This window comes from Mustela erminea, chromosome 2 (genome assembly GCF_009829155.1).
Source record: "Mustela erminea isolate mMusErm1 chromosome 2, mMusErm1.Pri, whole genome shotgun sequence".
NCBI lineage: Eukaryota > Metazoa > Chordata > Mammalia > Carnivora > Mustelidae > Mustela > Mustela erminea.
The window spans coordinates 135,906,795-135,925,095 of record NC_045615.1 but is presented as its reverse complement, the minus strand read 5'-3'; the positions used below and the strand labels follow the sequence as shown (position 1 = coordinate 135,925,095).

The following is an 18,301-nucleotide window of genomic DNA, read 5'->3' as shown; positions in this document are numbered from 1 at the left end:
CTTCGTGAATCGCTTCATTTTAGCTGTGCTTCCTGTATGCATTATATCATTAGGTTTTGCTTTGTGAGATAAAATGAAAACATCTTTTTCTTTTCATGGAGAAATTAATTGCATTTCATTTGTGTATATGACTGATAGGTTTGTTCTCAACACTTCCATAATACTTTAGTTATAGTTGCTCTGTTTTTGCTTGAGATGTCGATTATTTGGATTTCATTTAATAATACTTTTAGTTTAGTATTTTGAAAGTTTTATGTTTTTATTCTAATTTTCCTTCATATTTTTAACTTTCCCAACGGCATTAGTCCCTGTTTTTTTTTTTTTAAACCTTTTGCTCTTTTGATTATCAGTTGTCATTGGTATCCTTTAAATACCCCTACTGTGAACAGAACAGTGAGCTTTTTCGATTTTTTCCCTCTCCTTTGCTGTATTATTTTTAGTCAACATATTTTCTGCTTTATAGGAATTCTAACAGTTGTAAATTAGGTTCAGTCTCTTGTTTCAATCTTTGTTTTAGTATTTAATCTGCCTTGACATATGTCAAAATACTCACCATTGGTCTTTTTTCTGAAGTTTTTCCAGTCCTGTCTTAAACTAGTAGCTTTTCCAAAAAGTTTCTATGTCTCAAAAACTTTTTTCCATTGACTTGATGCTTGTAGGACAGATTGGCTACATATGGCTTGTGCTTTCTTTCTTTCACTGTTTTCCTTTTAACAGACTATTTCGAAGTTCTTTGCTTGTGTATCATTTTTGAGAAATCTGATGCCAATCCAATTCTTTTGCCCTCATAATTTATTTCATCTTTTCATTCCTGGAGGCCTTTTGAATATTTTTTTCAGTTGAATACTTACACTATACTCATAATACACTAATTATCTCAGAGTTGTTCTTTTTGAGTAACTTATTCTAGGTAACTGATGTGTCTTTTAAAAAAGTACAATTTCTGGGGCGCCTGGGTGGCTCCGTGGGTTAAGCCTCTGCCTTCGGCTCAGGTCATGATCCCAGGGTCCTGGGATCGAGCCCCACATCGGGCTCTCTGCTCAGCAGGGAGCCTGCTTCCCTCTCTCTCTCTGCCTGCTTCTCTGCCTGCTTGTGATCTCTGTCTGTCAAATAAATAAATAAAATCTTTTAAAAAATAAATAAATAAATAAATAAACAAACAAATAAATAAAAGTGCAATTTCTTTCTCTTTCCCTCTCTCCTTCTTTGTACCTCCTCCCTCCCTCCCTTCCTTCCTGTTCTTCCTTTCTTCCTTCCTTTCTTTCTTTTCTTCTTTCTTTTCCCTCCCTCTCCCTCTCCTCCCTCTCTCTCCCCTTCCTTCCTTCCTTTCTTCTCTCCACTCTAGTGTTGAATTTGGGTTCTCTTCCAGGTGCTTTACTTTTCTTTTGCGTGGGTTTCAGTTACATGTAAGCTAATCAATCAGAATCCGCCTCCCTCCTGTTTGCCACCTTTTCTCTGAGTTCTCTCTTTATCTCACTTACATTCTCTTGATTTTCCCGCTTGGCTATTATTTGTTTATATTTTTTAGTGTAATTATTCTTTTTTTGTTGTTGTTTTAGTTTGTTTTCCTAATTCTTTTTTTTAAATTAATATAATGTATTATTTACTTCTGTGAATTATCAGTCTTACACAATTCACAGTACTCACCATAGCACATAATCTCCACAATGTCCATCATCCAGACACTTGAACCTGCCCTCCCACCCCACAGCAACTCCGTTTGTTTCCTGAGATTGAGAGTCTCTTATGATTTGTCTCCCTCCCCGGTCCCACTTTATTTCATTTTTTCCCCCTCTCTTCCGCCCATGACCCTCACCCTGCCTCTCAAATTCCTCATATCAGAGAGATCATATGATAGTCTTTCCATGATTGACTTATTTCACTTAGTATAATACCCTTCAGTTCCATACACATCCTTGCAAATGGCAAGATTTCATTTTTAATGGCTGCGTAGTATTCTATTGTGTTTATTTAGATACCCTTGTTCCTTTCTAACTTTCTTTCTCACTCTCCCCTCCCCGCAAAAGATATAGGAGCAGGAGCAGGTGACTAAGTCTGCTACCTAAAGACAAGTTTAACTATAGAATGAGAGGCCCATCTTCTATTTTTCTAAGAAGACATTTCCAAAAAAGAAAATATATATATATATATTTAATTAAATATATGTATAAATTGCATTGTATTATATTAAAATAGATAATTAAATATATATATATATTAAAATTCTCTTATGTATGTGTATTGAATACTTGATAATGGTTATTGGCCACTGACTACATGAAATATGGTTAGTATGTCTAAGAGAACACATTTTTACTTTAATTTCTATTTAAATTTAAGTAGACATATGTAACATGCATAGTAGCATGGTTAAGTAATAAATTGCTTAACTGTTGAAGAGCTCTTTGGAGGCATTTTTTTTTCTATCCAGAATTTGTGTTAGTATGGTTTCAGGCTTTGTGTATTAGAATCTATTGGCTAAAGCATTATATTGCACTTAAGAACTTATATATCCATATGTACCTTTTATCCATATGTATCCAAATATCTATGTGTCCATACGTAACCTGCAGAAGGAGATGGTGAGTGTTAGTTGATATTTCCTTGTTAGCAAGGCCTGGGAAAAAGTATCTGGACCCAAAGTGGTATATTTGGGTTGAGAAACCTTGCTGTCTATTCTAGGGCAAGAAAAACATATTGGTTATGGTTCTTTCAAAAACTGTGTGTTATAATGGTAATATAGGAATCAGTGGGGCTATTTTTTTTTAATGCCTATTCTGTTACAATAGAAAAGACTGTTAAACTTACGTTCTAGAATTAGAGATTTTAATTGATCTGAGTTAATTTTTAATTACTCTTAATTAATTAATCTGAATTAATATACAAAAGTGACCCAAAACCTACATAATCTGCTAAAGATATCTTAGAGTAATTTGAATGTCACCTAAGAAAGCATGGTTAAACATAATTATGAAGAAAGTATTTTTAAAATCTGTTTTATTTTGTATCTTCTGATTAAAAACTGATTACCTATTTCTATAGTTGGCTGTCTTCAATTTTGCCCTAGCTATGTGGAAATTGAGTGTGGAAACTTCATTGATCTCACTGCTTTCTTCTTTTTAAATTATTTTTTTGATTCTTCTTACTGTTCTCTGCATTTTCTTTAAGTTGCTCATAATGTCCATTCTTTCTTATATTCACTCCCTCCCACGGAGAGTTTATTTTATATTTTGTTGAGATACTTAAAGCAAAGTACTTAGAATCACAATGCAGAAAGAGACCTTGCAAAAAGAATCCAGTGTCCTCTCTACCTGCTTTCCATCTCTCAAAAATGTGATTTTTTATGGTAATACTTTTTTCCCATCATTGTTTATCACAAAAAAGGAGATCTTTCATCTCCATGTGCATTGAAGAATTAAACATAATTTCTGTCCTTATCCTAAAGATCATTAATTAACCTGAAATGACAATTTCTTTTTAGTGTCCTTTTTTATTTTTGAATGAAATCTGATGTTTTCTTTTTAAAATACTATTAAAATCCTCCAATTGAACAAACTTTGTATTGAGAAAATTACAGAGCTAAGAAAATGTACTCACTCTACCAAGAAGCCTGTATTTAAATGATTTCAGCCACAAGTATTGTTCATAGGATGAATCAATAAAAGGTAATGAGTCATTATTAAGGAACAATGACAGTTTTCTGTTGTTTTCCTCTTTAGTATATATTTTGAAGCATACAATCTCTAGCTCGTGTTTTAAAATTAATCTGACCTATTTTAGTTCGCTTTCAGGCTTATTTGGGGCTGAAGTTTAAAGAACTAGATGAAATACCAGCAGTCCCAAGTTAAAAAACGGAGTACATAATAATTAAGGACATATTTATAGTTTACAAATATATATATATTAAGTTATTTATTGAATATCTTCATCAACAGCAATGTTCTACATTGCACTCAGTAATGTGATTCTTCTTTTATCCTATCCTATCCTATCCTATCCTATCCTATCCTATCCTATCCTATCCCTATCTGTTACTCATGAAATATTTCAATGTGGCTCAGCCCTAATGTAAGAGTTTATATTTTCCTAATGTTATATATTTGTCTCATGGTTGGTTAAGGAAATATTGGTATTAGGAAACTAGGATAGATGACTCATATCTAAAACGTTCTATACTATAAATGTGAAAAGTATGACCTACAAATAAAAAGGCCCCCAGGTATCATTTATTTATCTGCATAGACAGTATTCAATCCTTACTATCATGCAATAAAGAGGTGTTCAGTGTTTGTTGATTTATCAGATGAAAAGAAAAAAATCTAATTAAATAAGTCTGGTACGTTACACTTAATTGCTTATAACTGGAAATAAATATACTTACAAATGGAACTAATACACCTATTTTTTTTATTAATTAGCTTTCATAAAATCCATTCTATAAATCTAGCTAAAACTAGCATAATTATCTGATATTTATTGGCTTCAATTCACAATAAAAAATAAATGACAATTAAAGGAAGTCATCTCAGATGTCATCAGCCTACATTAAATTATAAAGCCTGCTATAAATCATATGACATACTTTTATTTAAGAAATCTAATTGTTGTCTAGCAGATTGAATTACATTGTCATGTACTGTGTAGGTCTAGAGACCTATACTTTTGCATACCAAAGCTATTTTTGACAAATCTTATTTACTTTTCTAGCTAAACAACATATATATATACCATGTAATAAAATCTTTACTCAAAGAAAACCAAACTATGCAAATATTTTAATGTTTTTCTAAGTGTAATTTGTTTTATAATTGCAAAAGGATATATATTTATAATATATTATATATTGTAAAATTATATACTGTTTTTTCAAAATACCTCAAGTTCTCCATTGAATTCTTGCCAGCATGGGTAATCTGCCAGATTGGAAGTTTCGAAGACAGGGGACTTGGGACTGAATAGAGACTCTGACAGGCAGGCTTAACTATGTGTTAGAGGGAGAAGTGTGTCCTTCCAGGTCAAACATAGTGTCTGAGTTTTAAGAATGATAAATATTAGTCCAGAAATAAGAAATCAGATACAATTTATAAAGGAGGACTGAGTAAGTGTTACTAAACGTGCCCTTTATTATAGAAACTTTCAATCTACAAGGAGGCTTATATGCTTTTTTTTTTGTTTGCATCATCTCTAAATAAATCTCTTTTGAGATATGAATTTTTTTTCATAAAACGGTTTTCTTCTTCTTGTCAACATTGTGAACCCTTTGCACTGACACTTTAATAAGTATTTGCTACATTAATAAATGAACCCCTTATATTCTATTTGGTGGGACAGGGGAATAAAGCAAAATAATATATTTTCATATTTGAAAAATATTTTTACAAATATTTTAACAAATATTTTCAATATTTGTTAAAACAATAAACAAAAAAATCATCATCTAATATGGTGGTATTACAGGTATTCATAAATCGTGTCATTTGATAAACATTTAAAAGGCTGATCTGCACTACACATTTGACAGACTATAAACATACTGATATACAGTATATACCATTTAAGATGAACTGGGAAAACACAAATGGTTATATATACAACACAATAGATGAAATCCATAGAAATATCTATACAATATACTCTGTGAAATTTAAATAAAAATGCACCTAAGTTTGGAGCCAACATATACCACCTAAAGGAATTTTGTTAACAGGGGAGAAAGAAGTAAGAACAAATATCTATGAAGCTCCTCATAAGAATCAGAATCAGACATGAAGGTAAATGCTTTACAGACATTATCTCCTTTAATCCTCATAACCATGCTTTGAGTCCCATTGGTGCTAGAGCATGCTTATACTGGCTCACGATAGCTACTTATTAGATACTATCCCAACTCTGCATTCAGTGACTTCACATTTGTATCCTTAAACCAGCCATTGTGGGAATATTTACCCATGGGTATCGGCAAAAGCTACACATCAGGGCTTCCCCCGGATCCACTATGGAAGAAAGGCTGTTGAACAGTTACAAGCACACAACTGATAGGCATTAAGTCGAATTGCATAATCCTTAGATACTAATATTCATTCAAATTCTAAAATCCTAGCATATTGCAGAGAGCAAATTAACCTAGCAAATTATTAAATCAATTTCCTTAATTTTAATAAAGGATTTAGATATTTATAACATTTTTATGTTGTATGCTAAAATGTTTTTAGGGATGCCTGTGTAACTCAGTTGGCTAAGCCTCCAACTCTTAATTTCAGCTCAGGTCATGATCTCATGGTCCTGGAATAGAGCCCCAAGTCAGGCTCCACACTTAGCATGGAGTCTGCTCGAAATTCTCCCCCTCTCTCTGCCCCTGCCCTTGCTCATGCTCATTTTTTCTCCCCCTAAAATTAAAAAAATAATAATCTTTAAAAAAATGTCTTTAGTTTAAAATGTTGACTTTTACATACATAATTGACTTGTGAACTGAAATGTTCAAAAGACATTTGTGTTTTTGAAATGGGTGATGTTTCTTCATTTCCTAATGAAGAATATTTTATTATTTAAATGGTAAATGTTATTTATGAAGATCTATTTAAAGCTAAGATTTACTTAACACAACCTCTGATCTTATTTTTTACTATTCTTTATGTTGTTATTTTGCAGTGAGGCCCACTGTAATTGAAACTGATGTTTATGTAAACAGCATTGGACCAGTGGATCCCATAAATATGGTGAGTGATGAGCATTAAAAATAATTGTCTGCCATGGAGTTCTTGAATATATACACCCAATAATAGAATGAATATATGACAAATTCTGATAACTTATCCTGAAAGAATTCAGGGCAACTCTGAAATGACTATATGCCAAGTTCAGGGACCAGGGCTAAAATATCCCTTATCTAGGAACATGTAGCCATTTACTCCAGTGAGCTGTGTTTATAGGAACTATGTTAAGGCATGAAAAATTATCACCTGATCCATCAAGAGGAGATCCCTGAAGAAATCTGGAAAGAGATAACTAGAAGGACTGTGGGGAAAATGGAGAAGGAAAAGGACTTACTGGAAGAGCCAGGGGCATGCACAAGATCATGTAGGAATGCAACAACCTGATAAGATCAGGGGAACTTCCAGTGATAACACTGAACATAAATTACAAGTAAGGGAGACTGACAGAATGCTTGTGGTCCTTATTAAGGAGGTTCTTCTTAGCCATAATAGGAAGTGTGGGTTTTATGAACTGTATCCCCTTAGATCAGAGAAATGATGAAAACTTTTCATCAGGAAGGTATCATAGGTGAATATATATATATATATATATATTTTTTTTTTTTTTTTAAGATTTTATTTATTTATCAGAGAAGGGGGGGAGAGAGAGCAAGCACAGGCAGACAGAATGGCAGGCAGAGGCAGAGGGAGAAGCAGACTCCCTGCTGAGCAAGGACCCCGATGTGGGACTCGATCCCAGGACGCTGGGATCATGACCTGAGCCGAAGGCAGCTGCTTAACCAACTGAGCCACCCAGGCGTCCCTGTGAATTTATATTTTTAACAGATCACACTTCTAACAGTGTAGAAGATAGACAAGACCATTAAGGGGTTAGAGACACCAGTTAAGTAATTGCTGTAGTCTGGGAAGTAGATCTTCTATTCTGAGGTAATCCCAAATTCATAGTCTGAGATACTAGACTTTAGGGCTTCAACATATGAATTTTAGAGGGATACTGTTCAGCCCCAAACACCATCCAAAGATAATTTTTAAAACTGACTTTCTCTCTTACCTCATTTATTCATTAGTACAACAGTGAAATCATCCCTTTCTTATAGGCCTTAAACTCTTTTATCTGAATAGCCATCATGCCTAACAACTGGCTGTGTGTGCTGATTCCTACAGTATTACTGTCAGCCCACATTTTTTCTTTTACTTAATATCATGGTCACATGATTTTCATTAACTTTCACAGCTGCCTTATCAACTACTGTACTGATGGCATTTTGGCCACAGCACAACTGCCATCTTTGTCTCCTTGTTGCAAATGAATATGAATTGGCTGTGGAAATAAGTTGAATTTGAGAATCGGAACTGAGGAACTCTCAGGAGAAAGTTAGAGCTGCAGCAAATATTTGTCAGAAATTAGCTGAACCTCTTAGAGATGGGAATAACAGTCTTACAGTAAAGAAAGAGAAAAAGGAATAAATATCAGACCTTAAGGAACACATACATTTAAGGACCTGAAAGATGAATCTGAAGTGATAGAAGAATCAGCAACATTGTCAAGAAAATGGAGGTTAAACAGTGGCAAAGAAACCAAAGGAAAGGAAAGTTCCCATACATTTTTGAGTATTTGCTCTGCCCCAATTGAATTCCTAAACAAATTGCTGACTTCTGTAAAGATAAAGCATTCTATATAGCTGTGTATATTAATTTAACATTATGCAAATATGAGATTTTATAAAGGGATACATCACTAAAAATGCTAATTTTCTCCTTACGAGAATGTTAAAATGTTTAATTTCCAATTAACCGATGAAGAAGATAAACCCATTAGAGCTTATAGACATCTACATTTGCTGAATTGTATATGTGTAGTCTTGGGCTCTTGTCTTTAATTTAAATAAATTCATTTAAAAAACATGGTCATTAAAATAAAAAATAGGATTCAAGGCTGTATTAGTATTCCAGAGATTCTTTATAAAGAATGGCCACTGAGAAACTTTTGTGATGATCTTCCTGTATCAAAGTTTCATAGTATCAAAGACTTAGTTTTCCCAGTAGGCAAACTGCACACTTCTAACCTTGGCCAGTGATAGTTTTTGAAAAAGCTAATTAAATGAAATTGCTATTAAAACTAGTGATACTAAAGCACAAACAAGAAAAAAAGACATAGAATACTTGATAGTGTTTATTAAAAGAGAAACCTTGTCTTACTGGGGACAAATAAGGAGCAGTTTACGTAGGAGACTTTTAACTAAACAATGTAGGAAAATTAGAATTCAGCTTTCATAAAATGAACAAAATTACTTTGGATATGAGTATAATCAAGCAAGCAGATTTGAGTGTAATTAAGCAACCAAGAGGATAGGTTCCCCTCCCCTTAATAATTAATACAACTTAAGTTACTGGTAAGGAACAAAATTAAGGTATTAGCTTAATGGTTTATTTTCTAAATTAGCCAAAATTTGGCTTCAGGAAAGATAGTTATTTATTTTTAAGCCTGACTACATAAAAATAATTTCTTTTTAGATTACTGATAAGACCTAAAACAAGATTATTCTATAATAAGATATGCTTTTCTTTACTTTTTTTCAAGGTTAGATTAATGACTTCAGCCTTCATGTCACTATCAAAAAAATAAGATATTCAATCATTGAACATTGAATAAATGTATAATTTAGTCAATAAATAGATTAAATCTATAGTTTACAATTTGAGAATTTAAATTCAAAATGAATAACAGATGCATTAATGAGGACTGAACAAGAATAAAGTAATTTTGGGTAAAGGCTGTTCAACTACGTGTGCTTTAATTAAAACTCTGGGTTATGTATGAGCACTAAGTAATGTATAGAATTGTTGAATCACTGTATTATACACCTGAAACTAATATAACACTGTATCTTAACTATACTGGAATTTAAATTTTTTAAAAGATAATAGTAAAAAGCAATCTTAAATATAAACAGAAAAAATATACAATCAGAATTGAAGGCAAAGATAATTAATAGAGGTTATTCACCTGGCATTAAAATGTTTTTTAACCTTTTAATTTTGGGGGCTTTGGAGAAATTATGTGATTTTTACTCTTTTGGGTAAGCATTTCAAGATAATAAAACAATTGCAGCTTACCCTCTGACTAGCTAAAACAGCATTCAAGGGGCATAGCAATTCTCTGAGTCAAGTCAAAATCAATAAGGCATCTTGGGAATCCAACATGAAATTATGGGTAACTAAGAAGGCTAAACACAAGGGGAATAAGGGGTATGTGGGTGGCTCACTTAAGAGTCTGATTTTGGCTCAGGTCATACTCTTGGGGTCCTGGGATCGAGCCCCATGTTAGGTCTCCTGCTAGGCGGGGTGTCTGCTTGTCCCTCTCCTTCTGCCCTCCCCCTTCCCCACCCCTCATGCTCACTCTCTCCGTTCCTCTGTCTTCTCTCCCCCCCAAATAAATAAATAAATAAATGCCTTATATATAAAAAATACATAAGAGAAATAAGTACAGAAACAGCAATAGATGAAAATTCCTGGTATAACTTGGAGGAAAAGGCCAAGCAGGCTCTGCATGAGGAGGTAGAAATAGACCAGGCAATTGGGTAGACACTCACCATGACCTCCCTGGAAAACACACTGACCATTGTCACTGTGGACCAGTCCCAGGTCTTCATCTTTGGCAGGTGCACCCCCTGGCAACTCTGTCTTTGGTCTGGCCACCATGGTGAGTGATACAGACAAGAAGCCCTTCACTGCCATCCTGTATGGCGATGGGCCTGGATACAAGGTGGTAGGCCATGAGCGAGACAATGTCTCCATGGTGGACTATGCTTACCACAGTAACCAGGTGCAGTCCCCTGTGCCCTGCACCATGAGACCTATGACAGGAAGGACATGGCAGTCTTCACCAAGGGTCCCATGGCACATCTGATGCATGCCATCCAAAGCAGAACTACATTTCCCCCTGATGGTTAAAATTGGCTTACATCCGTGCCAACCATGACCACTGTGCCTTAGCCAGTTTGGCAGGCAGGCAGTCCCCAGGACCACTGTTCCTCCAGCTAGCCCTGTTCCCTTTGGGCACACTTTTTTGAGCACCCATGGCCTGGGCACCCTCCAACCTATGACAGATGGCCAGCCTTCCTCTTTCAGCACTGCCCACCGCCTGGGAACCCACACCTCAAGGGCCAGGTAGGTTGGGGTCTTCATAACCTATATAGCTGCCAGAAAGAGGACCTAGGAAACCAAAGACTGGTGCCTGCCTCGCTCCCTTCTGGAATCGTCCACTGGAGCCAGACCAGTTCCTGGCCTCCAGCCTCTGCTTCCTTCCTCCTGCCATCTTTGGTCAACAAAGTACTTTTCTCATGGGTAGGTGGACAACACAGACTGCAGAAATTTTCAAAGCATCTTATTTTTCCAGAAAACGTATTTTACAGACCTGGAGGACCTGGAGCTTCCATGGAACATTCTGGATCTCCTTTCCCCTCTGGAACCACCAGGCCCCACCAGACTCATGTCCTTACCTTCAGAAGAGACCAAGTCCTTCTCTGCAGGATCGGGGTTTGCTCCCTCACTCATTCCAAGGTCTCCCAGGGGTCCCAGAAAGTGAACTCCTTGGACTGGCGATCCATCCCCAGGTAGCATGGCTGGGAAGAGCAGCCTAGGGAGGCAGACCCTTCCCAGCTCTCAATATGCATGCCCAGTCCTCTCTGAAATGACACTCCTGTTTGGAAGGGGAAAATTATTTTTCTCTCTTTTTGGTGTTGGTTAAAAGGTGACACAAAACACTTAAATAAAACTTTCCAACAAAACACAACACAACAACAACAACAAAAAAACCTTTCTGAATATTTCCGGCAATAAAAAATAAGGAAGAAAATTACAGGTATAATTTGGACATGGGCTTACTTATAGAAACTGGTACACCCTTATATGGTCCAATATTAAGAGATTACTGATAGGAGCATTTGGAAATCATGGGCCCAGAGAGAGAGAGAAACTCAATGACCTGGATGGATCTAGAAGGTATTATGCGTAGCAAAATAAGTTAGACAGAGAAAGGTAAATACTACACGATTTCACTCACATGTGGAATTTAAGAAATAAAACCAATGAGCAAAGGGGTGGGTGCAGAGAGAGAGAGAGAGAGAGAGAGAGGGAGAGAGAGAAGCAAACCAAGACACAGACTCTTGGCTATAGAGAACAAACAAACTGATGGTTATCAAAGAGGAGGGGGAGAGAAGATCGGTGAAACAGGTGATAGGCACCAGGTGTGTATGGAAATGAGTCACTCTGTTGTATATTTGAAACAAATATAGCACTGTATGTTAACTAGCTGGAATTCAATTAAAAACCTGAAAAAAGAATGAGGTCCCAGGTCATGTCTGAAGAATTTACTTTGTATCATTCTAACTACCAGAGTGATACATCACATAGTCACAGAGTACTGAGCTGAAGTTGAATAGATTCTTCCTGCTTTAAATCGCCATTGGTCTTGGGAACAGGGGCAGAGCAGAGGAATCAGGGCGCCAGTGATGAGGAGCACAACTTATAAAGTAGCTGGGACACCAGCTGGGCTGAATTGCAAAGTAACTATTGGCTGGAATGACTACAAGGTGTTTAGCAGGACACAAACCCTTAAGTAAACTAGGCAAAAACCAGGATGCTTTCCTCATGGCTAATATAGGCATATTTAAAAATAATCCTCCCTTTCAGAGGCCTTTTACCAGAAAAGGAAATCCAGATATTCCCTATAAAAGAAAAACAAAACACTCTTTCTTTAAAAAAAAAAATTATATATATATATATATATATATATATATATATATATATATATATATGTCAGAGATAGAGAGAGGGGGCGAGAGAGAGAGTGAGCACAAGCAGGGGGAGGAGTAGGCAGAAGGAGAACAGGCTCCCTGCTGAGCAAGGAGCCCAGGGTCCTGGGGATTGAACTCCGGGTCTTGGGACCATGACTTGAGCTGAAGGCAGAGGCTTGACTAACCCTACTGAGGTGTCCCAAAACAAAACACTCTTAAGCGAAAATATACGTAGAACTATAAAAGTCATAAATATGATTCATTATGGAATGGAAATAAAGGATTTCCCAGCCATCAAATTTCGTTCCATTCATTTAAGTGGGTTGACCAAGTATCAAATGTGTGTGTTGAGGGGGTGTAGTTAATAATCTGTGTAAAAATGGCGAGGACTAAATTTTAAGTCTTTTTTTACTTTATCTTATCACTCTTTTTTGATAATAAACTCCCCAGACATATAACTAGTATTTAAATATTCTAGATATATTGAGAAAGCTAGTGCCCACACAGAGATTTTCCTTTAAAAATTTCTTACACTGCAAGGAACACATTTTTTCAGTGTTTCATGCAATTGGCGCTAATGTTCAACTGGTTTTTCTCCCCCACTGTCTGTCATTCTCTCTCTTTTTTGTCCCTGCTGCTTCAGGATTCAAAGAGAAAATGCCTTGGGCATAGTTTCTACATGTCAAAGAAACCCTGTTTATTTCTTTTACTATATTAACAGGAATTAGTCACTCCTCACCAAGTATATTAAATTGAGGAATTATGAAACAGGAAAAGCATGGAAAATACATGTATATACACTTTTGTATCTGGATAATTAATCTGTATATGCTAATGGAGGGAAGACAGAGTTTTTGCTTTCTTGGCTATGATGAATTAAAGTATTTAAAACATGCATTTATATTTAACGATTTTAAGTTTATTTGATTGGATTGTAGAATATCTTAAGGCTTGTTTCCATGGATTTAATTTTTTTATTTCTGCATATTATGTTAATTCTTTTGGCATTAGATACTCTAAAATCTATTTCTTTTCACAAGCTTCATCTTAAAACAGCATAAAATTTAGGTATTTTTTGATTCAGCACTAGGAGAGATAAAATTAAAAATTATAAACGAATGAGTGTTATTTTCATCTCTCTTTTTCTTGGATCCAGTATGTTCATTTGCCCCATACAAAGGAAGCTAAAGTTCTAAGATTAGAAAATTAAATTAACCTTTGAATCTCAAAACTTATTAAAATAATTTTATTATTTCTTGATGTAAACAACTACATTTTAATTTTTACTTTGTGATTTTGTTTGTCTTATATTTATTTACTACCTGTATTGTGACAGTTGGTGCATTGGCTGCTAAGTTATAAAAGATATGACCTCCTTCCTTCAGAGAAGCATAAAACCTAAGGGAAGGATGACTAAATAATGCAGATCAGATCAAAACAGAAGGGGAAATGCCAGGAAGAATGCCGTGTACGAACCTGTACTTATTTTAAGTTACACATGGTGACCTTATAGTTTTTTTTTCTTAAAAAAAATCATATATGTTTTTCTTCTTAAAAAAGAAATACATGTCCAATATGGGAAAATTAGAAATTCCATTTAGGCCAAAGGAAAAAAAAATTGTTTAAATTATTGTTACCCAGTGGTAAACATTGTTACTATCATTTTAATATCTTTATGTGCATAGTTTTATCAACGCTCTATTATACATACTAATTTGTAAATTTTTAGCTTTTATTATATCATGACTGTTATTCCACTTAATTACTTTTTTAAAAAATCATAAAGTATTGCATAATATTAAGGGATATATTTGTACCGTAATATATTAATCATCCATTATTTAACAATTGGAATGTTTCCAATTTGTTGTAATTAAAAGTAATGTTATCAAAATCCTTTGGCTACCCATAACTATTGCCTTAGGATATGCATATAAACACCTTTGAGATCTCTGGTACATCTTGGTCAGATTTTGGAGGTGTCTATTTTGAATTCTTTTCTAATGATATGCCTCAGGGTAGAGATTCCCAGGTTAGCTCCAATTTGAGTCCTTTATGAATTACTAAATACAGAATGTTGTAGAATGAGCCCCTACTGCTTGGTAAATCTGACCTCAGGCTAGGCTTAAAAGGGAAAGTTCTGGCAGAATGATAGTTGTTTCAACTTGTGACTTTCATACGTGATTAATAGCTGGTTTTAGATTTGCTTTCTTGCCAGCTGCTTCAAGTCACTATTTAATTTTTGATAGTTGACTCAGACATACTCTTGATTCTTCTTCTTTTACCCCTTTGCTTGAAATTATATTCTTTGGGTTATATGGTACCTACCTGAGGCTTTCAATACTGAAGCCAAAGTTAATAGACAACTTAATTGTTTTGTATCTCAACATGAAATTTATTTATAGGAGGAGAGTGACTAATGTTAATGCTTTGCTAATAATATAAAAAAACATAACAAAACAATAAATGTCTAAGAAAAAGCAGCTTTCCTCATGTACTGGTACTTTGACATGGTCTAAGGTAACTTCAAGGGGTTAATATTACAGGCTTATAGAAGACTACATTCTAAAATTGTGTAGAATCACACATTTTAGTTGAATGTTAAAAAACAAACTTCTCTTAAATACACACACACACACATATTCTCATATGCTGATTAATAGAGGGAGCTTACAATTAGAGAGTTGGCAGCCTACATGGTTCAGTTTGAAGGAATGGTACATAAATTTTCCCATCTGTAGATACTGACTGCAAAAAGTGCTTACATGCCTTGAGGTTCACAGTTAGAGATCTATTATTCTGTATAACAAGGATTGTCTCTCTCTCTCTTTTACTTTCTTTTTTTTTTTTTTGCTATACAGAAAACTAATGGATATAATATATAAAAGCATTGAGGAAGGGATAGAATCTTGTGAAAAATTCCCAGTCCTTTATAACCCAAACTATATAAGAAAATAACACTTTTTTTCTTTATAAGAAAAATCCAAATTTTCAGTCATCGCTGCAGGAGATTCTGATTCAGTAATTCCTGACAGGGACTTGGAATCAGAATGCCGAAATGGCCTTCAAAGACTTCTAGTCAACCAAGTTTCATGGCCATTTCCTAAAACCATTTTCAACAATCAATTTAGTAGAAATTAAGTGGGATTAAATGAAAGCAACAAAAACACCTATATTTCAGAAGTATTTTTATGAGGAAGGATCATTGAAAGACATCTTGCCCATTTTAGCCTTTATCCTTGTTTATGTTTAAATCATTAAGTGCTGGGTGTTATATGCCAATAATGAATCATGGAACATTATATCAAGAACTAATGATGTACCATATGGTGACTACATAACATAATAAAAAATTAATTTCTAACATTTTATAACATTCTCATGATCAACAATGTTCTCATGATCACCAGACTTTAGAGCCCAGGATGACAGTAATAACGATCTTGCCTTGTGCCTTCATTTTTCCAGTGAGACAGAATAAACTTGGTCAGCATTATATTCTAGAAAATCACAGATTTGGAGCTATGGTATGATTTCCGGATTCCATCCAGCCAGTGTTCTTTACACGGCATCACAACTTCTCACTACAATACCTTCCTTTGATATATCCGGAACCATTTTGTTGATTATCTGACATGTATTTAAAATAGTACATATAATTAAAAGACAATGCCTTTGCTCTCATTCAACGTGTTATTTTTAGATTTTTTTTAGTGGAAGGGATTTTAATAAAATACTGAAGTTTTAGGTCTTAGATTGGCAGTGAATCTGAACTAATATCAATTGCTCTGCATTTAATTAAAATGTGAAGGAGAAAAGACTTATTTAAATGTCTTAACATTTGATATTTTGTGATTATGGAAATTATGACAAATTTCTATAATAGAAATTCTGCCAATTGTGTGCTAAACCTTGGATTTTTTCATAAGAACCTTCAGCTTTGTGATATGCACAATTATATCCAAACGACTGAGGTAAATACTGGCAGTCAGAGCTTCTAAAGCAGCACAAACAATGCTATTCTAGCAGCAGACTGAGTGCCAGAAAATTCATTTTCTGCATTGAGAATATGGACAATGAAAAGAGTCTATAAAGTGGTAATTAATATAAATAATTTAAAACATGAGACATGCCAATTCTCTCTAAATGTATCATTTCCAGATATAATGTTCCATCTTGCTTAGATAAGAAGACTAATTTTAACAAGAAGAAATGTTTCTTTCAGCTTTACTGAGGTAAAATTGACAGATAAAAGTTGTATATATTTTAGGTGTACCACTTGATGTTTTGATATACATACACCTTGTGAAGTGATGACCATAATTGAACTAATTAACATATCTGTCACCTCACATAGTCCCCTTTTTTCTTTTTCTTTGTGTGTGTATGTGCATGCATGTATGGTGAAAGTTCTTAAGATCTAACTTTTTTTTTTTTAAGATTTTATTTATTTATTTGAGAGAGAGAGAGAGTGAGAGGGAGAGACAGAAAGAATCTGAAGCAGGTTCCACTCTGAGTAAGGAGACCAACACAGGTCTTAATCCTGCAACCACAAGAACATGACCTGATCTGAAACTGAGAGTCAGATGCCTAACTGACTGAGCCACCCAGGCGTCCTGAGATCTATCCTTTTAACAAATTTCAAGTATACTAATTTTATGGAATATATTTTTAATACAATGTAACTACAGATACAGGAATACTTGTCACACTAAGACAACGGAACAAAGAATCTAGCTATCTAGGACTGAACCAATCAATGGCAAATATTACCCATGTAGATGGAACACAGATGTTCATTGGTGATAGGCCTTCTCTAGGAAGCAGAGTCCTCACTTGAATATCAGTCATGTGTTGCGGAGAATTCCTTACCATGCTTTTAATAGTAACCATGAAGATTATTTCTTTCCAGATGTCATGCTGTGTATTTGTAAGTTCCCCAATTAGATTGTAACTTTCTCTCGCAAATTGCAGAGGTAAAAGTATTTGTATAACTCTAGTTTAGATCATAGACCTATGTAACTATGAACTCAGCCATGAATTTGTGAGTTTTGGGCCCAATTCTTAAAGATTAATTCAAATGCATTATAGACAGCAGGGATTAAAATGTATGTATCTCCATTTATCCCATAAATAACTATTTATGGTCTTTTATATGCCAGACACTATTTTTAAGAGTTGAGTTTACAGGTCTGATTCTGCTTTTTGTTTGTTTATTCATTTGTTTTGTTTTTTAGATTCAACATATAAGTGAAATCATATGGCATTTGTCTTTCTCTGTCTTATTTCACTTAGCATAATACCCTCTAGGTCCATCCATATTGTCACAAATGGCAAGATTTCATCCTTTTTATGGCTGGGTAACATTTCATAGTGTGTTGTGTGTTGTGTGATACACACACATATCTCACATCTTCTTTATCCATTCATCTGTCAGTGAATACTTGACCTGCTTCTTTATCTTGGCTATTGTAAATAATGTTGCAATAAATATAGGGGTCCATTTATCTTTTCAAATTAGTGTTTTCGGTGTGTATGTTTTTGTTTTGTTTTGTTTTGTTTTGAGTAAATACCCAGTAGTGGAATTATTGGATCATATTGTATTTCTATTTTTAATTTTTTGAGGAAGCTTTGTGCTATTTCTTTCTGTGCTATTTCTATTTGTTTTGTTTTTAGTAAATACCTAGTAGTGGAATTATTGGATCATATTGTATTTCTATTTTTAATTTTTTGAGGAAGCTCTGTGCTATTTCTAAATTTGTACCAATTTACATTCCTACCAATAGTGCA

General features: G+C 34.4%; 1 protein-coding gene across 3 annotated transcripts in view; it reads left to right on the top strand.

The window, feature by feature from the left end:
• The window catches only part of GABRG1 (gamma-aminobutyric acid type A receptor subunit gamma1), a 73,864-nt gene that overhangs the window by 22,314 nt on the left and 33,249 nt on the right, over positions 1-18,301 (top strand). For all 3 annotated transcript variants that reach the window (XM_032334211.1, XM_032334212.1, XM_032334210.1), the window contains one exon: positions 6,649-6,716. In XM_032334211.1, the coding sequence (XP_032190102.1) occupies positions 6,649-6,716 (68 nt within the window). The remainder of the gene's footprint in view (positions 1-6,648; positions 6,717-18,301) is intronic.